This window comes from Salmo salar, chromosome 16, assembly GCF_965601325.2.
Source record: "Salmo salar chromosome 16, fSalSal1, whole genome shotgun sequence".
NCBI lineage: Eukaryota > Metazoa > Chordata > Actinopteri > Salmoniformes > Salmonidae > Salmo > Salmo salar.
This window is the reverse complement of record NC_138306.1, coordinates 59082361-59106934: the sequence shown is the minus strand read 5'-3', so window position 1 is coordinate 59106934 and position 24574 is coordinate 59082361. Positions and strand designations below refer to the sequence as shown.

At 42.8% G+C, this 24574-nt stretch overlaps 1 protein-coding gene across 1 annotated transcript in view; it reads left to right on the top strand.

Moving 5' to 3' along the window:
• Nucleotides 1–18809, top strand: part of dpt (dermatopontin) — a 34263-nt gene extending 15454 nt beyond the window's left edge. The window contains exons 2-4 of the mRNA XM_014149879.3: nucleotides 9490–9615; nucleotides 12457–12564; nucleotides 14505–18809. Of these exons, the coding sequence (XP_014005354.1) occupies nucleotides 9490–9615; nucleotides 12457–12564; nucleotides 14505–14571 (301 nt within the window). The 3' untranslated portion in view covers nucleotides 14572–18809. The remainder of the gene's footprint in view (nucleotides 1–9489; nucleotides 9616–12456; nucleotides 12565–14504) is intronic.
• Nucleotides 18810–24574: the final 5765 nt, after the last annotated feature.

Sequence of the window (24574 nt, the reverse complement as noted above, 5' to 3'; positions counted from 1 at the left end):
ACTGGTGACTCTACTGGTGACTCTACTGCTGGTGTCTACCGCTGGTGACTCTACCACTGGTCACTCTACTGGTGACTCTACTGGTGGTGACTCTACTGGTGACTCTACTGGTGGTGACTCTACTGGTGACTCTACCACTGGTGACTCTGCTGTTGGTGACTCTACTGGTGACTCTACTGGTGACTCTACTGGTGACTCTACTGCTGGTGACTCCATTGCTGGTGACTCTACTGATGACTCTACTGGTGACTCTACTGGTGGTGACTCTACTGGTGACTCTACTGGTGACTCTACTGCTGGTGACTCTACTGGTGACTCTACTGGTGACTTTACTGCTGGTGACTCTACTGCTGGTGACTCTACTGGTGACTCTACTGCTGGTGACTCTGCTGCTGGTGACTCTACTGCTGGTGACTCTACTGCTGGTGATTCTACTGCTGGTGACTCTACTGGTGACTCTACTGGTGACTCTACTGCTGGTGACTCTACTGGTGACTCTGCTGCTGGTGACTCTACTGGTGACTCTACTGCTGGTGACTCTACTGGTGACTCTACTGCTGGTGACTCTGCTGCTGGTGACTCTACTGCTGGTGACTCTACTGCTGGTGACTCTACTGGTGACTCTACTGCTGGTGACTCTACTGGTGACTCTACTGGTGACTCTGCTGGTGACTCTACTGCTGGTGACTCTACTGCTGGTGACTCTACTGGTGACTCTACTGGTGGTGACTCTACTCGTGATTCTAAGGGTGGTGACTCTACTGGTGACTCTGCTGCTGGTGACTCTACTGCTGGTGACTCTGCTGCTGGTGACTTTGCTGCTGGTGACTCTGCTGCTGGGGACTCTACTGGTGACTCTACTGGTGACTCTACTGGTGGTGACTCTACTGGTGATTCTAAGGGTGGTGACTCTACTGGTGACTCTACTGGTGACTCTACTGGTGGTGACTCTACTGGTGATTCTAAGGGTGGTGACTCTACTGGTGACTCTGCTGCTGGTGACTCTACCACTGGTGACTCTGCTGCTGGTGACTCTACCACTGGTGACTCTGCTGCTGGTGACTCTACTGCTGGTGACTCTACTGCTGGTGACTCTGCTGCTGGTGACTCTACTGGTGACTCTACTACTGGTGACTCTACTGCTGGTGACTCTGCTGCTGGTGACTCTACTGCTGGTGACTCTACTGGTGACTCTACTGCTGGTGACTCTACTGGTGACTCTACTGGTGACTCTACTGGTGACTCTACTGCTGGTGACTCTACTGGTGACTCTACTGGTGACTCTGCTGCTGGTGACTCTACTGGTGACTCTACTGGTGACTCTGCTGCTGGTGACTCTACTGGTGACTCTACTGGTGACTCTACTGGTGACTCTGCTGCTGGTGACTCTACTGGTGACTCTACTGGTGACTCTACTGGTGACTCTACTGCTGGTGACTCTACTGGTGACTCTACTGCTGGTGACTCTACCGCTGGTGTCTACCGCTGGTGACTCTACCACTGGTGACTCTACTGGTGACTCTACTGCTGGTGTCTCTACTGGTGACTCTACTGGCGACTCTACCACTGGTGACTCTACTGGTGACTCTACTGCTGGTGACTCTATTGGTGACTCTACTGGTGACTCTACTGCTGGTGACTCTATTGGTGACTCTACTGGTGACTCTACTGCTGGTGGGGATTCTCCATTCTGGCATTCTTCATGTATGTGTGAAGTGAAAAGGTTGCCAGTATTACCACACAACACAGACCTATACAGGTCCTGGTTGGAATGCTGATTGTACATTAACAAAACCTTTGCCGCCTTATGCTGCTGGTTCTGCTCTGCCACACGTGCTGCTTACTGTGTGTGTGGGTGTGTGTGTGGGTGTGTGTGCCACTCCCTTACAGCTAATTTGGTAAACAAAGCAGGAGGCTGATCCACAAAATGCCCGCGGTTTAGGATGGAGAAGGTGTATGATGTGCAGTTCCCCCAAAGCCCGAACCCTACAGATCATCATTTGTCTCGGAGAAATCGTATGTATGCTAATCACTCTTAGAGAAAGTGTGTTATCTAAAACCTAAAAGGGTTCTTCGGCTGTCCCCATCGGATAACTCTTTGAAGAACCCTTGGTGGCTCCAGGTGGAACCATTTTGGTTCCAAGTAGAACCGTTTTGGGTTCCATGTAGAACACTTTCCACAGAGGTTGGAAACCAAAAAAATTGTTTTACTTGGAACCAAAAATGATTATTCTACGGGGACAGCCGAAGAACCCTTTTGGAATCCTTTTGGAACCCTTTTGGAACCCCTTTTGGAACCCTTTTGGAACCCTTTTGGTACCCCTTTTGGAACCCCTTTTGGAACCCTTTTGGAACCCCTTTTGGAACCCCTTTTTTCTATGAGTGAACAATTGCCAATATCCTCCACCTTCTCACAACATCATAATACTACATTCAGACTAGGGGGGGGGGATCTAGAACCTAACTGACAACATAATGTAGTTACCTGTATGTTATTCATACTGAATGTGTTTCGTGTTGTGAATGTGTCAAGTCATGTCCATCTCCATCACGATGCTATTGACAGCCATTGTGGTTTGTTCAGACGCCACTAATATCAGTTTGGAACAGAGGGCAAACAGGGTTTCCCGAAACTGTATAGTGCCCTATGGGCCCTGGTCAAAAGTAATGCACTAAATAGGGAATAGAGTGCCATTTGGGACGCACCCTACAGAATGTGTGTAGTTATTCTAAGGGAGAATGGACTTAACACTAGATAATTGGTTCACAGGTAGCAAGCAGCAGCAGCAGTAGTAGTAGTAGTAGTAGTAGTAGTAGTAGTAGTAGTAGTAGTTGTAGTAGTATTATTAGTAGTAGTAGCAGTAGTAGTATTATTATTATTAGTAGTAGTAGTAGTAGTAGTAGTAGCAGTATTATTATTATTAGTAGCAGTAGTAGTAGTAGTAGTAGTAGTAGTAGTAGTAGTAGTAGCAGTATTATTATTATTATTATTATTAGTAGTAGTAGTAGTAGTAGTAGTGGTATTATTATTATTAATAACAGTAGTAGTAGTTGTAGTAGTAGCAGTATTATTATTAGTAGTAGTAGTAGTAGTAGCAGTATTATTATTATTATTAGTAGTAGTAGTAGCAGTACTAGTAACAGTAACAGTAGTTGTAGTAATGATAGTAGTAGTAGTAGTAGTAGTAGTAGTAGCAGTATTATTAATATTAGTAGTAGTAGTAGTAGTGGTTGCAGTATTATTATTATTATTAGTAGTAGTAGTAGTAGTAGCAGTAGTAGTAGCAGTATTATTATTTGTATTATTATTATTAGTAGTAGTAGCAGCATTATTATTATTATTATTAGTAGTAGTAGTAGAAGTAGCAGTAGAAGTAGCAGTAGCAGTAGTAGCAGTAGAAGTAGTAATAGCAGTAGTAGAAGCAAAGTAATAGTAGTAGTAGAAGCAGTAGTAGTAGTAGTAATAGTAGTAGCAGTATTATTAATATCAGTAGCAGTAGTAGTAGTAGTAGTAGTAGTAGTAGTAGTAGTAGTAGTAGTAGTAGTATTAATATTAGTAGTAGTAGTAGTAGTAGTAGTAGTAGTAGCAGTATTATTAATATTAGTAGTAGTAGTAGTAGTGGCAGTATTATTAATATTAGTAGTAGTGGTAGTAGTAGCAGTATTATTAATATTAGTAGTAGTAGTAGTAGTAGTAGTGGCAGTAGTATTAGTAGTAGTAGTAGTCGTAATCCAAATCAGTCAGGCAGGTACAGGACGGCAGGCAGGATTAGGGTCAGGGTCAGGACAGGCAGAAAGGTCAAAACTGGGAAGATTAGGAAAAACAAAGACTAGAGCACAGGAAACATGGGAACACAGCTGGTAGACCTTGAAATAGGAGACAAAGGGCTGTGAGACACATGAAAAGCAGGATGTATACGGAGGGTGCGGGGCAACAGAAGACGAACAGCAGAGCGGCTAAGGATTTTAGGGATGTGGAAAGGGCCGATGAAACGGGGGCAAAGTTTACGGGGCTCCACCCAGAGGGGCAGGTCCCCGAGTGGAGGTGGTCTGAAGAAGAGCGGCCCGGGATCTCTTCCTGAACACCTGGGCAGAGGGTATGCTGACTTCTTGCTCAGGGAAGAGCGGGGATTGATATCCCAAGGAACACTCGAAGGGTGAGAGACCTGTGGCTGAGCAGGGAAGGGTGTTACGGGCGTATTCCACCCACACGAGTTGCTGGCTCCAGGTGGTGGGGTTATTATTCTCCAAAAACGTCAAGGCTGGAGTTATCTCCAAAAACGTCAAGGCCGGAGTTATCTCCAAAAACGTCAAGGCCGGAGTTATCTCCAAAAAACGTCAAGGCCGGAGTTATCTCCAAAAAACGTCAAGGCCGGAGTTATCTCCAATAACGTCAAGGCCGGAGTTATCTCCAAAAAACGTCAAGGCCGGAGTTATCTCCAATAACGTCAAGGCCGGAGTTATCTCCAAAAACATCAAGGCCGGAGTTATCTCCAAAAACGTCAAGGCCAGAGTTATCTCCAAAAACGTCAAGGCCGGAGTTATCTCCAAAAACGTCAAGGCCGGAGTTATCTCCAAAAACGTCAAGGCCGGAGTTATCTCCAAAAACGTCAAGGCCGGAGTTATTCTCCAAAAACGTCAAGGCCGGAGTTATTCTCCAAAAACGTCAAGGCCGGAGTTATTCTCCAAAAACGTCAAGGCCGGAGTTATTCTCCAAAAACGTCAAGGCTGGAGTTATTCTCCAAAAACTTCAAGGCCGGAGTTATTCTCCAAAAACGTCAAGGCCGGAGTTATTCTCCAATAACGTCAAGACCGGAGTTATCTCCAATTACGTCAAATGGGCTTGTGTACTCATTCAACATTTTCAACAGACTGTCTTGGGTGTTTTTCTTCTCCTGGTGATTTGTAACAGTCTTTATACAACTAGCAGACTCTTGTCCATCCTCTGACATTTCCTTTGCTTACTTTATGATCCCAGTTTCCTGTGCTTTTAGAAATGTTTGGATGTTTGGCACAGCTTTCTGACACCATGGCCAGCTGAGCTCACTCCACTTGATCAGGAAGCTGAATAAATATGTAATTCACTCGAGACAACGTCATTATTTCACATTAAAATATTCACTATTTTTCCCCTAAGAAACACTATCATTCATGTGTAGACTGAAAAGAAACATTGCCAATAGACGTAATGTATATTTATTTAGTCGTTAGGCGGTGATCAACACGCCGCTGCGGTTTGAAAAGGTATTTCATTAATATTGTGTTCCACCCTAACCATTGTGTTCCATACTAACCATTGTGTTCCACCCTATAACCATTGTGTTCCACCCTATAACCATTGTGTTCCATACTAACCATTGTGTTCCACCCTATAACCATTGTGTTCCACCCTATAACCATTGTGTTCCACCCTATAACCATTGTGTTCCACCCTAACCATTGTGTTCCACCCTATAACCATTGTGTTCCACCCTATAACCATTGTGTTCCACCCTATAACCATTGTGTTCCACCCTAACCATTGTGTTCCACCCTATAACCATTGTGTTCCACCCTATAACCATTGTGTTCCACCCTATAACCATTGTGTTCCACCCTAACCATTGTGTTCCACCCTATAACCATTGTGTTCCACCCTAACCATTGTGTTCCACCCTATAACCATTGTGTTCCACCCTAACCATTGTGTTCCACCCTATAACCATTGTGTTCCACCCTATAACCATTGTGTTCCACCCTATAACCATTGTGTTCCACCCTAACCATTGTGTTCCACCCTATAACCATTGTGTTCCACCCTAACCATTGTGTTCCACCCTATAACCATTGTGTTCCACCCTATAACCATTGTGTTCCACCCTATAACCATTGTGTTCCACCCTAACCATTGTGTTCCACCCTATAACCATTGTGTTCCACCCTATAACCATTGTGTTCCACCCTATAACCATTGTGTTCCACCCTAACCATTGTGTTCCACCCTATAACCATTGTGTTCCACCCTATAACCATTGTGTTCCACCCTATAACCATTGTGTTCCACCCTAACCATTGTGTTCCACCCTATAACCATTGTGTTCCACCCTAACCATTGTGTTCCACCCTATAACCATTGTGTTCCACCCTAACCATTGTGTTCCACCCTATAACCATTGTGTTCCACCCTATAACCATTGTGTTCCACCCTATAACCATTGTGTTCCACCCTAACCATTGTGTTCCACCCTATAACCATTGTGTTCCACCCTAACCATTGTGTTCCACCCTATAACCATTGTGTTCCACCTTAACACCCTAACCATTGTGTTCCACCCTAACCATTGTGTTCCACCCTAACCATTGTGTTCCATACTAACCATTGTGTTCCACCCTATAACCATTGTGTTCCACCCTATAACCATGTGTTCCACTCTAACCATTGTGTTCCACCCTATAACCATTGTGTTCCACCCTATAACCATGTGTTCCACCCTAACCATTGTGTTCCACCCTAACACCCTAACCATTGTGTTCCACTCTAACCATTGTGTTCCACCCTAACCATTGTGTTCCATACTAACCATTGTGTTCCACCCTATAACCATTGTGTTCCACCCTAACCATTGTGTTCCACCCTAACCATTGTGTTCCATACTAACCATTGTGTTCCACCATAACCATTGTGTTCCACCCTAACCATTGTGTTCCACCCTAACCATTGTGTTCCACCCTATAACCATTGTGTTCCACCCTATAACCATTGTGTTCCACCCTAACCATTGTGTTCCATACTAACCATTGTGTTCCACCATAACCATTGTGTTCCACCCTAACCATTGTGTTCCACCCTAACCATTGTGTTCCACCCTATAACCATTGTGTTCCACCCTATAACCATTGTGTTCCACACTAACCATTGTGTTCCACCCTATAACCATTGTGTTCCAACCTAACCATTGTGTTCCACCCTAACCATTGTGTTCCACCCTAACCATTGTGTTCCACCCTAACACCCTAACCATTGTGTTCCACCCTAACCATTGTGTTCCATACTAACCATTGTGTCTTAGCTTGCGGTAAGGTTAGGTTACTATCATGTCTGGAAACAAAGCCTTCCTCTGGGAACTGAGGTAGACGTGCTCTCTCATCCCAGAGGCTGAGGCACACACTGGAAATCTTTATTTATTCATTTAAATTGTACCTTTATTTAACTAGGCAAGTCAATTAAAAACAAATTCTTATTTTACAATGATGGCCTACCGGGGAACAGTGGGGTAAACTGCCTTGTTCAGGGGCAGAACGACAGATTTTTACCTTGTCAGCTCGGGGATTCGATCATGCAACCTTGCGATTACAAGTCCAACGCTCTAACCACTAGGCTACCAAGGTGGTAGACGTGCAATGTTCCATAAAATCAAGCTGAGGCACACACATAGACAGAGACGTGCACTGTCCCATGGGCATCTCACACAGGGTTTTCCCTCAGGTTAATGGGGCTCAGTTTCTGATCCTCTGATCTCTGATCCTCTGATCCTCTGATATCTGATCCTCTGATATGTGATCCTCTGATATCTGATCCTCTGATCCTCTGATATCTGATCCTCTGATCCTCTGATATCTGATCCTCTGATCATCTGATATCTGATCCTCTGATCCTCTGATCCTCTGATATCTGATCATCTGATCATCTGATATCTGATCCTCTGATCCTCTGATCATCTGATATCGGATCCTCTGATATCTGATCCTCTGATCATCTGATATCTGATCCTCTGATCCTCTGATCCTCTGATCCTCTGATATCTGATCCTCTGATATCTGATCCTCTGATATCTGATCCTCTGATCCTCTGATATCTGATCCTCTGATCATCTGATATCTGATCCTCTGATCCTCTGATATCTGATCCTCTGATATCTGATCCTCTGATATCTGATCATCTGATCCTCTGATCCTCTGATCCTCTGATATCTGATCCTCTGATCCTCTGATCCTCTGATATCTGATCCTCTGATCATCTGATCCTTTGAATTTTGATCCTCTGATCTCTGATCCTCTGATCCTCTGATCATCTGATCTCTGATCCTCTGATATCTGATCCTCTGATCCTCTGATCCTTTGTGAAATCCTCCTGTAACGGGGTTCAGCGTGGATACCGCTGAGCTCCGAATTTCCGGCCTGGCCTCAAAGACTAGATGTAACATAGTAAACATAATCTGTGGCACTCAAATTAGTATGATTTGCTACGTTTGGTATGGTTAATTAAAACAGGTTATTCGAGACGAAACAAAAGGAAGGAGGTTGATCGGGGAGAATGGGTATAACGCGAATGTCTAGCAACCAAAATGTTAGCATTTTAGCAACTTTGCAACTACTTAGCATGTTAACTGACCCTTCCCCCTTTTACAAATTGTAATTAATACATACCATACGAAACGTAACAAATCATACTAAATGGATTGCGCTATATATACATTTTAAGGTCATTTCTAATTGAGCTGACATACACAGCATTGACTGTGAATGCAGTCCATGCTAACGCAGGAACAACGCTAACCTTCTGCGATACATGGACCTATCCTCCACGTTAGTTCTATAGCTGCTGGCTGGGCCACTGTTGCCATGACAAAGGGCTACAGATCACTGTGCTCTCAGCGCTCTAGGTTAACGTTGATCAAATTGTTCTGTTGTGATGACAACTGGCTGTATGGACTATAAACACACTACACCGTGTTTATATCAAATCACCAGAGTGGAGGAGAGAGGATGGGAGGGGAGGGGAGGAGGAGAGAGGACAGGAGAGGAGGAGAGGGGAGAGGAGGAGGAGAGGACAAGAGGGGAGGAGAGGGGACAGGAGAGGGGACAGGAGAGGAGGAGGAGAGAGGAGGGGAGGGGAGGAGAGGAGGAGGAGAGGACAGGAGAGGAGGAGGAGAGGACAAGAGGGGAGGGGAGGGGACATGAGAGGGGACAGGAGAGGAGGAGGAGAGAGGAGGGGAGGAGAGGAGGAGGAGAGGACAGGAGAGGAGGAGAGGGGAGAGGAGGAGAGGAGGAGAGGAGGAGAGGGGAGAGGAGGGGAGGAGGAGAGGACAGGAGTGGAGGAGAGGGGACAGGAGAGGGGAGAGGAGAGGAGGAGAGGACAGGAGGGGAGGAGAGGGGAGGACAGGAGGGGAGGAGAGGGGACAGGAGAGGGGACAGGAGGGGAGGAGAGGGGACAGGAGAGGGGAGAGGAGAGGAGGAGGAGAGGACAGGAGTGGAGGTTGAAAAGATGAGAAGATTGTTAATAAATTAAGCTTTCCTCGATGTAAAATGATAACTGCCTCATTTTCAACTCTTGGATGTCAATTGTATTGAAAGGATGAATTCATCTTACTTTGTTTAAGTGATCTGTAGTCAACTGAAGCCATTACAACTCTGTATCCTCGGTTTCTGAGACAAATCCTTTGAGATTCTTGGCCAACTATATTATGGGTCTTTGGTTCATAAAGTTTTAATTTACAAGTTGTATTTCAGGTCTTCAACATGCGGCAACAATGGTCTGGTGGCAGGGGTGATGAGCAAATACTTTGAGCCTGTCCTGGACCGTGAGTGGTCGTTCTACTGCTGTCGCTACAGCCGCCGCTGCCCCTACTCCTGCTGGTAAGTCCCCTACGCCTAACCCTTCCCAACCTTAACCTAACCTTAACCCTACCCAACCTTAACCTAACCTTAACCCTACCCAACCTAACCCTAACCCTACCCAACCTAACCCTAACCTTAACCCTACCCTTCCCAACCTTAACCTAACCTTAACCCAACCCAACCTAACCCTAACCCTACCCAACCTAACCCTAACCTACGCCTAACCCTTCCCAACCTTAACCTAACCTTAACCCAACCCAACCTAACCCTAACCCTACCCAACCTAACCCTAACCTAACCCTAACCCTTCCCAACCTTAACCTAACCTTAACCCTACCCAACCTTAACCTAACCTTAACCCTACCCAACCCAACCTTAACCTAACCCTACCCAACCCAACCTTAACCTAACCTTAACCCTACCCAACCTAACCCTAACCCTAACCCTAACCCTACCCAACCCTACCCAACCCAACCTTAACCTAACCCTAACCCAACCCCTACCCAACCTTAACCTAACCTTAACCCTACCCAACCCCTACCCAACCTTAACCTAACCCTAACCCTACCCAACCCTACCCAACCTTAACCTAACCTTAACCTAACCTTAACCCTACCCAACCCAACCCAACCCATCCTAACCTTAACCTTAACCCTACCCAACCTAACCCTAACCCTACCCAACCTAACCCTAACCCTACCCAACCTAACCCAACCCTACCTAACCTTAACCCAACCTAACCTTAACCTAACCCTAACCCTACCCAACCTAACCTTAACCTAACCTTAACCCTACCCAACCCTACCCAACCTAACCCTACCCAACCCTACCCAACCTAACCCTAACCCTACCCTACCCAACCCAACCCTAACCCTACCCAACCTAACCCTAACCCTAACCCTACCCTAACCCTACCCAACACCTTAACCTAACCTTAACCCTACCCTAACCCTAACCTAACCCAACCTAACCCTACCCTAACCCTACCCAACCTAACCTAACCTAACCTAACCCTAACCCTACCCAACCTTAACCTAACCTTAACCTTAACCCTACCCAACCTAACCCTAACCTAACCCTAACCCTACCCAACCTAACCCTAACCCTACCCTAACCCTACCCAACCTAACCCTAACCCTACCCTAACCCTACCCAACCTTAACCTAACCTTAACCCTACCCAACCTAACCCTAACGCTACCCTAACCCTACCCAACCCTACCCTACCCAACCTTAACCTAACCCTACCCAACCTTACCCTAACCCTAACCCTACCCAACCTAACCCTACCCAACCTTACCCTAACCCTAACCCTACCCAACCTTAACCTAACCCTAACCCTACCCAACCTAACCCTAACCCTAACCCTACCCAACCTAACCCTACCCAACCTTACCCTAACCCCACCCAACCTTAACCTAACCCTAACCCTACCCAACCTTAACCCAACCCAACCCAACCTAACCCTAACCCTAACCCTACCCAACCTAACCCTACCCAACCTTAACCCAACCCAACCTTAACCTAACCCTACCCTACCCTACCCAACCTTAACCTAACCCTACCCTACCCTACCTAACCCTAACCCTACCCTACCCAACCTTAACCTAACCCTAACTCTACCCAACCTTAACCTAACCCTACCCTACCTAACCCTACCCAACCTTAACCTAACCCTAACCCTACCCAACCTTAACCTAACCCTAACCCCACCCAAACTTAACCTAACCCTACCCAACCTAACCCTAAACCTAACCCTACCCAACCTAACCCTAACCCTACCCACGCTATGTGGTTACACTACACTATGTAGTTACACTATGTAGTTACACTATGTAGTTACGCTATGTGTTTACACTATGTAGTTACACTATGTGTTTACACTATGTAGTTGCACTATGTAGTTGCACTATGTAGTTGCACTATGTAGTTACACTACACTATGTAGTTACACTATGTAGTTGCACTATGTAGTTACACTACACTATGTACTTACACTATGTAGTTACACTATGTGCTTACACTATGTAGTTACACTATGTAGTTACACTCTGTGTTTACACTATGTAGTTACACTATGTGTTTACACTATGTGTTTACACTATGTAGTTACACTATGTGTTTACACTATGTGTTTACACTATGTAGTTACACTCTGTGTTTACACTATGTAGTTACACTCTGTGTTTACACTATGTAGTTACACTCTGTGTTTACACTATGTAGTTACACTCTGTGTTTACACTATGTAGTTACACTATGTGGTTACACTATGTAGTTACACTACGTAGTTACACTATGTAGTTACACTATGTAGTTACACAATGTGGTTACACTACACTATGTAGTTACACTATGTGGTTACACTATGTAGTTACACTATGTAGTTACACTATGTAGTTACACTCTCTCTCTCTGTCTCTCTCCACTCTCTCTGTCTCTCTCTCTCTCCCTCTCTCGCTCTCATTCTTTCTCTCTCTCTCTGTCTCTCTCTCTGTCTCTCTCTCTCTGTCTCTCTCTCTCTGTCTCTCTCCACTCTCTCTGTCTCTCTCTCTCTCTGTCTCTCTCTCTCTCTCTCTCTCTCTCTCTCTCTCTCTGTCTCTCCCTCTCTCCCCCTCATCTTTATTATTTTGGAACTTTTGTGAGTACTGTTTACTGTTCATTTTCATTGTTTATTTGACTTTTGTTTACTATCTATTTCACTTGCTTTGGCAATAAATCCAGGGAGAGAGTGAGGGAGAAAGGGAGAGAGGGAGATTTCAGATGTCATATTATGTCTATATACAGTGTTGCAACAATGTGCAAATAGCTCAAGTACACAAGGGAAAATAAATAAACATCTCTCTCTCTCTCTCCATAGGAAATCATTGGAGGTACCTGGGCAATACAGAGAGGAGGGAGAGTTTGTCATCCCAGGCTACGGCTACTTCATCAGAGGGGCCCAGACCACCTTCGATGGAGTTCTCAGGTCTGTAGACTGTAGCTGCAGGTCATTCATTGGTCAGTTAGTTAGTTAGTTATTTATCTAGTTAGTTAGTTAGTTAACTAGTTAGTTAGTTAGTTAGTTAGTTAGTTAGTTAGTTACTTAGTTACTTAGTTACTTAGTTAGTTAGTTATCTAACTAGTTAGTTATCTAGCTAGTTAGTTATTTATTTATGTATTTATCTAGTTAGTTAGTTATCTAACTAGTTAGTTATCTAGCTAGTTAGTTAGCTAGTTAGTTAGTTAGTTAGTTAGTTAGTTAGTTAGTTAGTTAGTTAGTTATCTAGCTAGTTGGTTAGTTATCTAGCTAGTTAGTTAGTTAGATATTTATTTATCTAGTTAGTTAGTTATCTAACTAGTTAGTTATCTAGTTAGTTAGTTAGTTATCTAGCCAGTTAGTTAGTTATCTAGTTATCTAGTTATCTAGTTATCATCTAGTTAGTTAGTTAGTTAGTTAGTTAGTTAGTTAGTTAGTTAGTTAGCTAGTTAGCTAGTTAGTTAGTTAGTTATCTAGCTAGTTAGTTCGTTAGTTAGTTATTTATCTAGTTAGTTAGTTATTTAGTTAGTTAGCTAGCTAGCTATCTAGTTAGTTAGTTATCTAGCTAGGTATCTAGTTAGTTAGTTAGTTAGTTAGTTAGTTAGTTAGTTAGTTATCTAGTTCGTTAGTTATCTAGCTAGTTAGTTCGTTAGTTAGTTATTTATCTAGTTAGTTAGTTATCTAGCTAGTTAGTTAATTAGTTTGTTATTTATCTAGTTAGTTAGTTATTTAGTTAGTTAGCTAGCTAGCTATCTAGTTAGTTAGTTATCTAGCTAGGTAGTTAGTTAGTTATCTAGTTAGTTAGTTATCTAGTTAGTTAGTTAGTTAGTTAGTTAGTTAGTTAGTTAGTTAGTTAGTTAGTTAGTTAGTTATCTAGCTAGTTAGTTAGTTAGTTAGTTAGTTATCTAGTTAGTTAGTTAGTTAGCTAGTTATCTAGCTACTTATCTAGCTAGTTAGTTAGTCAGTCAGTCAGTCAGTCAGTCAGTCAGTCAGTCAGTCAGTCAGTCAGTCAGTCAAGGGGCCCAGTACTCCAGTCTGTAGTAGCTGGAGTTTGGAGTGGCTCCTTCCAACTCGTGTCTGGTATTACATTGTAGTTACATGGTAGTTGCATTGCAGTAGCTTGGAATGGTAGTATTTTTAATCTTCTCTCTTTACCCTAAAAAAATAAAGTATGTCTACTCCATCACTTGATGAAGTCCAAAACGTTTCATGGCTTCAGGAGGGAGGACTGAAATAGTAGTCCATTTATACCACTGAAGCGGGGCGAAGCCATCTCATATCTCAGCCTGACGTTTCATAGCAGTATATATCCATCCATCCACTCACTGTGGAAACAGCCTGTCATTCACCTCCATCCATCCACTCACTGTGGAAACAGCCTGTCATTCACCTCCATCCATCCACTCACTGTGGAAACAGCCTGTCATTCACCTCCATCCATCCACTCACTGTGGAAACAGCCTGTCATTTACCTCCATCCATCCACTCACTGTGGAAACAGCCTGTCATTCACCTCCATCCATCCACTCACTGTGGAAACAGCCTGTCATTCACCTCCATCCATCCACTCACTGTGGAAACAGCCTGTCATTCACCTCCATCCATCCACTCACTGTGGAAACAGCCTGTCATTTACCTCCATCCATCCACTCACTGTGGAAACAGCCTGTCATTCACCTCCATCCATCCACTCACTGTGGAAACAGCCTGTCATTCACCTCCATCCATCCACTCACTGTGGAAACAGCCTGTCATTCACTGTCTGTCTGTCTGTCTGTCTGTCTGTCTGTCTGTCTGTCTGTCTGTCTGTCTGTCTGTCTGTCTGTCTGTCTGTCTGTCTGTCTGTTTGCCTGTCTGATAACCTTCTTCTCTCTTTTTGTTTGTTGCAGAGATCGGCAGTGGAAGTACATTGTGTGCAGAATGACCGATTTCGACTGTGAATTTGAGAATTTATAGACGTACATTCAGACTCAGTAAACAAGGCGAGATGGCCACTGGTGTTTGGCGAAGAGAGTCTCGCGTGCGACAAACCGCTGTTCTACTACCATCAGCCAAGCAGATGCTTCCCTCTACATGAATTTGTCTTTCACTTCAACCACTAAAGTACGACGACACAAATCCACAATAGCAACAGATCCCCAGAATCATTAAGTCCAATATTCACATCCCCTCCTAGTATCATTAACTCCAATATTCACATCCCCTCCCAGAATCATTAAGTCCAATATTCACATCCCCTCCTAGAATCATTAAGTCCAATATTCACATCCCCTCCTAGAATCATTAAGTCCAATATTCACATCCCCTCCTAGTATCATTAAGTCCAATATTCACATCCCCTCCTAGAATCATTAAGTCCAATATTCACATCCCCTCCTAGAATCATTAAGTCCAATATTCACATCCCCTCCTAGAATCATTAAGTCCAATATTCACATCCCCTCCTAGAATCATTAAGTCCATTATTCACATCCCCTCCTAGAATCATTAAGTCCAATATTCACATCCCCTCCTAGTATCATTAAGTCCAATATTCACATCCCCTCCCAGTATCATTAAGTCCATTATTCACATCCCCTCCTAGAATCATTAAGTCCAATATTCACATCCCCTCCCAGAATCATTAAGTCCAATATTCACATCCCCTCACAGAATCATTAAGTCCAATATTCACATCCCCTCCCAGAATCATTAAGTCCAATATTCACATCCCCTCACAGAATCATTAAGTCCAATATTCACATCCCCTCCCAGTATCATTAAGTCCAATATTCACATCCCCTCCCAGAATCATTAAGTTCAATATTCACATCCCTTCCCAGAATCATTAAGTCCATTATTCACATCCCCTCCTAGAATCATTAAGTCCAATATTCACATCCCCTCCCAGAATCATTAAGTCCAATATTCACATCCCCTCCTAGAATCATTAAGTCCAATATTCACATCCCCTCCTAGAATCATTAAGTCCAATATTCACATCCCCTCCTAGAATCATTAAGTATAATTTATTCACATCCCCTCCTAGAATCATTAAGTCCAATATTCACATCCCCTCCCAGAATCATTAAGTCCAATATTCACATCCCCTCCCAGAATCATTAAGTCCAATATTCACATCCTCTCCTAGAATCATTAAGTATAATTTATTCCCATCCCCTCCTAGAATCATTAAGTCCAATATTCACATCCCCTCCTAGAATCATTAAGTCCAATATTCACATCCCCTCCTAGAATCATTAAGTCCAATATTCACATCCCCTCCTAGAATCATTAAGTATAATTTATTCACATCCCCTCCTAGAATCATTAAGTCCAATATTCACATCCCCTCCCAGAATCATTAGGTCCAATATTCACATCCCTTCCCAGAATCATTAAGTCCAATATTCACGTCCCTTCTCAGAATCATTAAGTCCATTATTCACATCCCCTCCTAGAATCATTAAGTCCAATATTCACATCCCCTCCCAGAATCATTAAGTCCAATATTCACATCCCCTCCTAGAATCATTAAGTCCAATATTCACATCCCCTCCTAGAATCATTAAGTATAATTTATTCACATCCCCTCCCAGAATCATTAAGTCCAATATTCACATCCCCTCACAGAATCATTAAGTCCAATATTCACATCCCCTCCCAGAATCATTAAGTCCAATATTCACATCCCCTCCCAGAATCATTAAGTCCAATATTCACATCCCTTCCCAGAATCATTAAGTTCATTATTCACATCCCCTCCTAGAATCATTAAGTCCAATATTCACATCCCTTCCCAGAATCATTAAGTTCATTATTCACATCCCCTCCTAGAATCATTAAGTCCAATATTCACATCCCCTCCTAGAATCATTAAGTATAATTTATTCACATCCCCTCCTAGAATCATTAAGTCCAATATTCACATCCCCTCCCAGAATCATTAAGTCCAATATTCACATCCCCTCCCAGAATCATTAAGTCCATTATTCACATCCCGTCCTAGAATCATTAAGTATAATTTATTCACATCCCCTCCTAGTATCATTAAGTCCAATATTCACATCCCCTCCTAGAATCATTAAGTTCATTATTCACATCCCCTCCTAGAATCATTAAGTCCATTTATTCACATCCCCTCCCAGAATCATTAAGTCAAATATTCACATCCCCTCCCAGAATCATTAAGTCCATTATTCACATCCCCTCCTAGAATCATTAAGTATAATTTATTCACATCCCCTCCTAGTATCATTAAGTCCAATATTCACATCCCCTCCTAGAATCATTAAGTTCATTATTCACATCCCCTCCTAGAATCATTAAGTCCATTTATTCACATCCCCTCCCAGAATCATTAAGTCCAATATTCACATCCCCTCCTAGAATCATTAAGTCCAATATTCACATCCCCTCCTAGAATCATTAAGTCCATTATTCACATCCCCTCCTAGTATCATTAAGTCCAATATTCACATCCCCTCCTAGAATCATTAAGTCCAATATTCACATCCCCTCCTAGAATCATTAAGTCCAATATTCACATCCCCTCCTAGAATCATTAAGTATAATTTATTCACATCCCCTCCTAGAATCATTAAGTCCAAAATTCACATCCCCTCCCAGAATCATTAAGTCCAATATTCACATCCCCTCCTAGAATCATTAAGTCCAATATTCACATCCCCTCCTAGAATCATTAAGTATAATTTATTCACATCCCCTCCCAGAATCATTAAGTCCAATATTCACATCCCCTCACAGAATCATTAAGTCCAATATTCACATCCCCTCCCAGAATCATTAAGTCCAATATTCACATCCCCTCCCAGAATCATTAAGTCCAATATTCACATCCCTTCCCAGAATCATTAAGTCCATTATTCACATCCCCTCCTAGAATCATTATGTCCAATATTCACATCCCCTCCCAGAATCATTAAGTCCAATATTCACATCCCCTCCTAGAATCATTAAGTCCAATATTCACATCCCCTCCTAAAATCATTAAGTATAATTTATTCACATCCCCTCCTAGAATCATTAAGTCCAATATTCACATCCCCTCCCAGAATCATTAAGTCCAATATTCACATCCCCTCCCAGAATCATTAAGTCCATTATTCACATCCCCTCCTAGAATCATTAAGTATAATTTATTCACATCCCCTCCTAGTATCATTAAGTCCAATATTCACATCCCCTCCTAGAATCATTAAGTTCATTATTCACATCCCCTCCTAGAATCATTAAGTCCATTTATTCACATCCCCTCCCAGAATCATTAAGTCCAATATTCACATCCCCTCCTAGAATCATTAAGTCGAATATTCACATCCCCTCCCAGAATCATTAAGTCCAATATTCACATCCCCTCCCAGAATCATTAAGTCCAATATTCACATCCCCTCCTAGAATCATTAAGTCCATTATTCACATCCCCTCCTAGTATCATTAAGTCCAATATTCACATCCCCTCCTAGAATCATTAAGTCCAATATTCACATCCCCTCCTAGAATCATTAAGTCCAATATTCACATCCCCTCCCAGAATCATTAAGTCCAATATTCACATCCCCTCCTAGTATCATTAAGTCCAATATTCACAACCCCTCCTAGAATCATTAAGTCCAATATTCACATCCCCTCCTAGAATCATTAAGTCCATTATTCACATCCCCTCCTAGTATCATTAAGTTCAATATTCACATCCCCTCCCAGAATCATTAAGTCCAATATTCACATCCCCTCCCAGTATCATTAAGTCCAATATTCACATCCCCTCCCAGTATCATTAAGTCCAATATTCACATCCCCTCCTAGAATCATTAAGTCCAATATTCACATCCCCTCCTAGAATCATTAAGTCCAATATTCACATCCCCTCCTAGAATCATTAAGTCCAATATTCACATCCCTCCTAGAATCATTAAGTATCATTTATTCATCCTTGTTAATGACATATCACTGTTTACTATTAATATTGCATTATCCTTGATTCTTGATAATAACCATGCTTGTATTATTTTTTTGGGATGAATGTAATCTTAAGTTTTAGATGTCAAATCACTTATCTTTATATCTATCATAGCACCATAGCAATATAAATAAAATGTCTGTGTACAGCACTTAGCCTACTTTTCCAAATGTAAACGATCCAAGTAATGTCTCTACTTGTTATGATCAATAAAAGTCCAATGGTTGAACGATAACAGAGTATCAGAGTGTATCAGTTTGGGTTCAGTTGGTAGGTCACGGTTCAGTTGGTTGGTCACGGTTCAGTTGGTAGAGCAGTGTTCAGTTGGTAGAGCACGGTTCAGTTGGTAGGTCACGGTTCAGTTGGTAGGTCACGGTTCAGTTGGTAGGTCACGGTTCAGTTGGTAGGTCACGGTTCAGTTGGATGGTTCAGTTGGTAGGTCACGGTTCAGTTGGATGGTTCAGTTGGTAGGTCACGGTTCAGTTGGTAGAGCACGGTTCAGTTGGTAGGTCACGGTTCAGTTGGTAGGTCACGGTTCTGTTGGTAGGTCACGGTTCAGTTGGATGGTTCAGTTGGTAGGTCACGGTTCAGTTGGTAGAGCACGGTTCAGTTGGTAGGTCACGGTTCAGTTGGTAGGTCACGGTTCGTTTGCAGCACCAGGGTTGTGGGTTTGATTCCTATGGGGGTGACCCCATGCATTCCCTACTCTAAATCACTCTGGATAAGAGTGTCTGCTAAGTGACTAAAATGAACAATGAGATGTTAGACCACAGGGTGAACCAGGGAAGAGGACTGGAGAGGAGAGTGTATCCATGTTGTGATGTCAGACCACAGGATGAACCACAGACTCCAACACTGCAAGATGAAGGCAGCTCTGAGCAGCACATTAACTGCCGTAGATATACAGTGCCTTCGGAAAGTGTTCCGACCCCTCGACTTTTCCCCATATTTTGTTACGTTACAGCCTTATTCTAAAATGGATTAAATACATGTTTTTCCTCAGCAATCTACACACAATACTCCATAATTACAAAGCGAAAAACAGGGTTTTAGAAATGTTTGCAAAAAAAAACTAAAAACTAACAGAAATACCTTATTTACATAAGTATTCAGACCATTTGCTATGAGACTCAAAATGTAGCTCAGGTGCATCCTGTTTCCATTGATCATCCTTGAGATGTTTCTACAACTTGATGTCTGCAGCATTGAAGGTCCCCAAGAACACAGTGGCCTCCATCATTTTTAAATGGAAGATGTTTGGAACCACCAAGACTCTTCCTAGAGCTGGCCGCACGGCCAAACTGAGCAATCGGGGGATAAGGGCCTTGGTAAGGGAGGTGACCAAGAACCCGATGGTCACTCTGACAGAGCTCCAGAGTTCCTCTGTGGAGATGGGAGAACATTCCAGAAGGACAACCATCTCTGCAGCACTCCACCAATCAGGCCTTTATGGTAGAGTGGCCAGACGGAAGCCACTCCTCAGTAAAAGGCACATGACAGCCCACTTGGAGTTTGCCAAAAGGCACCTAAAGACTCTCAGACCATGAGAAACAAGATTCTCTTGTCTGATGAAACCAAGGTTGAAGTCTTCAGCCTGAATGCCAAGCGTCACGTCTGGAGGAAACCTGGCACCATCCCTACAGTGAAGCACGGTGATGGTATCATCATGCTGTGGGGATGTTTTTCAGCAGCAGGGATGGGTGAACGGAGCAAAGAACAGAGAGATCCTTGATGAAAACCTGCTCAGGACCTCAGACTGGGGCGAAGGTTCACCTTCCAACAGGACAACAACCCTAAGCACACAGCCAAGACAAAGCAGGAGTGGCTTCAGGACAAGTCTTTGAATGTCCTTGAGTGGCCCAGCCAGAGCCCGGACTTGAACCCGATCAAACATCTCTGGAGAGACCTGAAAATACCTGTGCAGCAACGCTCCCCATCCAACCTGACAGAGCTTGAGAGGATCTGCAGAGAAGGGTGGGAGAAACTCCACAAATACAGGTGTGCCAAGCTTGTAGTGTCATACTCAAGAAGACGCGAGTCTATAATCACTGCCAGTATCTATAAATAATCTACACCTGGAGACAGTATCTATAAATAATCTGACCTGGAGACAGTATCTATAAATAATCTAGACCTGGAGACAGTATCTATAAATAATCTGACCTGGAGACAGTATGTATAAATAATCTGAACTGGAGACAGTATCTATAAATAATCTGAACTGGAGACAGTATCTATAAATAATCTGAACTGGAGACAGTATCTATAAATAATCTGAACTGGAGACAGTATCTATAAATAATCTTGACCTGGAGACAGTATCTATAAATAATCTGAACTGGAGACAGTATATATAAATAATCTAGACCTGGAGACAGTATCTATAAATAATCTGAACTGGAGACAGTATCTATAAATAATCTGAACCGGAGACAGTATCTATAAATATTCTGAACTGGAGACAGTATCTATAAATAATCTAGACCTGGAGACAGTATCTATAAATAATCTAGACCTGGAGACAGTATCTATAAATAATCTGAACTGGAGACAGTATCTATAAATAATCTGAACTGGAGACAGTATCTATAAATAATCTGAACTGGAGACAGTATCTATAAATAATCTGACCTGGAGACAGTATCTATAAATAATCTAGACCTGGAGACAGTATCTATAAATAATCTGAACTGGAGACAGTATCTATAAATAATCTGAACTGGAGACAGTATCTATAAATAATCTGAACTGGAGACAGTATCTATAAATAATCTGAACTGGAGACAGTATCTATAAATAATCTGACCTGGAGACAGTATCTATAAATAATCTGACCTGGAGACAGTATCTATAAATAATCTGAACTGGAGACAGTATCTATAAATCATCTGAACTGGAGACAGTATCTATAAATAATCTGACCTGGAGACAGTATCTATAAATAATCTACACCTGGAGACAGTATCTATAAATAATCTACACCTGGAGACAGTATCTATAAATAATCTGAACTGGAGACAGTATCTATAAATAATCTGAACTGGAGACAGTATCTATAAATAATCTGAACTGGAGACAGTATCTATAAATAATCTGAACTGGAGACAGTATCTATAAATAATCTGAACTGGAGACAGTATCTATAAATAATCTACACCTGGAGACAGTATCTATAAATAATCTGAACTGGAGACAGTATCTATAAATAATCTGACCTGGAGACAGTATCTATAAATAATCTGAACTGGAGACAGTATCTATAAATAATCTGAACTGGAGACAGTATCTATAAATAATCTGAACTGGAGACAGTATCTATAAATAATCTGAACTGGAGACAGTATCTATAAATAATCTGACCTGGAGACAGTATCTATAAATAATCTTAACTGGAGACAGTATCTATAAATAATCTGAACTGGAGACAGTATCTATAAATAATCTTAACTGGAGACAGTATCTATAAATAATCTAGACCTGGAGACAGTATCTATAAATAATCTGAACTGGAGACAGTATCTATAAATAATCTGAACTGGAGACAGTATCTATAAATAATCTACACCTGGAGACAGTATCTATAAATAATCTGAACTGGAGACAGTATCTATAAATAATCTACACCTGGAGACATTTACATTTACATTTTAGTCATTTAGCAGACGCTCTTATCCAGAGCAATTTACAGTAGTGAATGCATACATTTCATACATTTTTTTCTCCGTACTGGCCCCCCGTGGGAATCGAACTCGATTAGTGTCGGTGGCGGCTCTGGTACGGGACGAAGTACCCGCTCATCCCGCGGATCCGCCAGCATCAGGGCGGCTCTGGTGTGGAACGAAGAACCCACTCAGCTCGTGGATCCACCATCTTTGGTGGCGGCTCTGGTGCGGGCCGAAGAAACCGCTCATCCCGCGGATCCAGCCATGGACCCAGGCTGAACACTGTGCCTGGACTGGATCTCGATGCCGAGGAAGGCTCCTGCCATGGAGTGGGACTGGACGCCGTGTTTGAACTGGGCATCGGCGCAGAGGAGAACTCCTGCCATGGAGCTGGACTGGACGCCGTGTTTGGAAGCTCCGGACCGTTGACCGTTGCCTGCGGTTCTGGACCGTGGACCGTCGCCGGAGGTTCCAGACCGTGGACCGTGGACCGTCGCCGGAGGTTCCGGACCGTGTACCGTCGCCGGAGGTTCCGGACCGTGGAGCGTTGCCGGAGGTTCCGGACCGTGGACCGTCACCGGAGGTTTCGGGTTGTGGACCGTCTCAGGAGGTTCCGGACTGTAGACCGTCTCAGGAGGTTCCGGACTGTAGACCGTCTCCGGAGGTTCCGGACTGTAGACCGTCTCAGGAGGTTCCAGACCGTGGACCGTGGACCGTCACCGGAGGTTCCGGACTGTAGACCGTCTCAGGAGGTTCCGGACTGTAGACCGTCTTAGGAGGTTCCGGACTGTAGACCGTCTCAGGAGGTTCCGGACTGTAGACTGTCTTAGGAGGTTCCGGACTGTAGACCGTCTCAGGAGGTTCCGGACTGTAGACCGTCTTAGGAGGTTCCGGACATCCACTGTACATCAAAAAACCTTTAATAAGCAATGAGGCTGATGCAACAGATCACAACGTTTAGCTTAAAATGTTGATCAACTATCAGGCTATTTATTCACATTATAAGTGCAGTAATGCGTACCTGGCAGTGGGCTATAACCGCAAATGTTCCCAAATTGCAATTAGAGGGAAAACACTGTTCTCAAAAGTGCAAGTGCAAATGCCAGCGGTTTCATATGACAGAGATGAAAACATCCTTCAGAAATGTAGAGAGGGAAGATTCAACAACAAGCATGAGTTGTTAATATGGGTTGTTATTATGCGTTGTTAATATGGGTTGTTATTATGGGTTATTAATATGGGTGGTTATTATGGGTTGTTAATATGGGTTGTTATTATGGGTTGTTAATATGGGTGGTTAATATGGGTGGTTATTATGGGTTGTTAATATGGGTTGTTATTATGGGTTATTAATACGAGTTATTAATATGGGAGGTTAATAGGGGTTATTAATATGGGTGGTTAATATGGGTTGCTATTATGGTTTGTTAATATGGGTTGTTAATATGGGTGGTTGATATGGGTTGTTAATATGGGTTGTTCATATGGGTGGTTTTATGGGTTGTTAATATGGGTGGTTTTTTGGATTGTTAATATGGGTTGTTAATATGGGTGGTTTTATGGGTTGTTAATATGAGTGGTTAATATGGGTTGTTATTATGGGTGGTTAATATGGGTTGTTATTATGGGTGGTTATTATGGGTTGTTAATATGAGTTGTTAATATGGGTGGTTAAATAGGCCATGGTGGCAAAGTAATTACAATATAGCAATTAAACACGGGAATGGTAGATGTGCAGAAGATGAATGTGCAAGTAGAGAAACTGGGGTGCAAATGAGCAAAATAAATAAATAAATACAGTATGGGGATGAGGTAGTTGGATGGGCTGTTTACAGATGGGCTATGTACAGGTGCAGTGATCTGTGAGCTGCTCTGACAGCTGGTGCTTAAAGTTAGTGAGGGAGATATGAGTCTCCAACTTCAGAGATTTTTGCAGTTCGTTCCAGTCATTGGCAGCAGAGAACTGGAAGGAGAGGCGGCCAAAGGAGGAATTGGCTTTGGGGGTGACCAGAGAGATATACCTGCTGGAGCGCGTGCTACAGGTGGGTGCTGCTATGGTGATATGGGTTGGTGATATGGGTTGTTATTATGGGTGGTTAACATGGGTGGTTAATATGGGTGGTTAATATGACTAGGATTGTGTCATTGGCTGCTGGAAAACGAAAGAAAGTTGAGAACATGAGAGAAATACTGGTTTCAATGGCATTTATAAAAGTGTTTATAAAATAATAAATCCACTTAACATCGCTATGGTTGGAACATGGTGACACATGCCTCAAAAAACAAAAAACGTGGAATTAATTTAAGTCAACATCTAAGTATTAAGTATTTTTACATA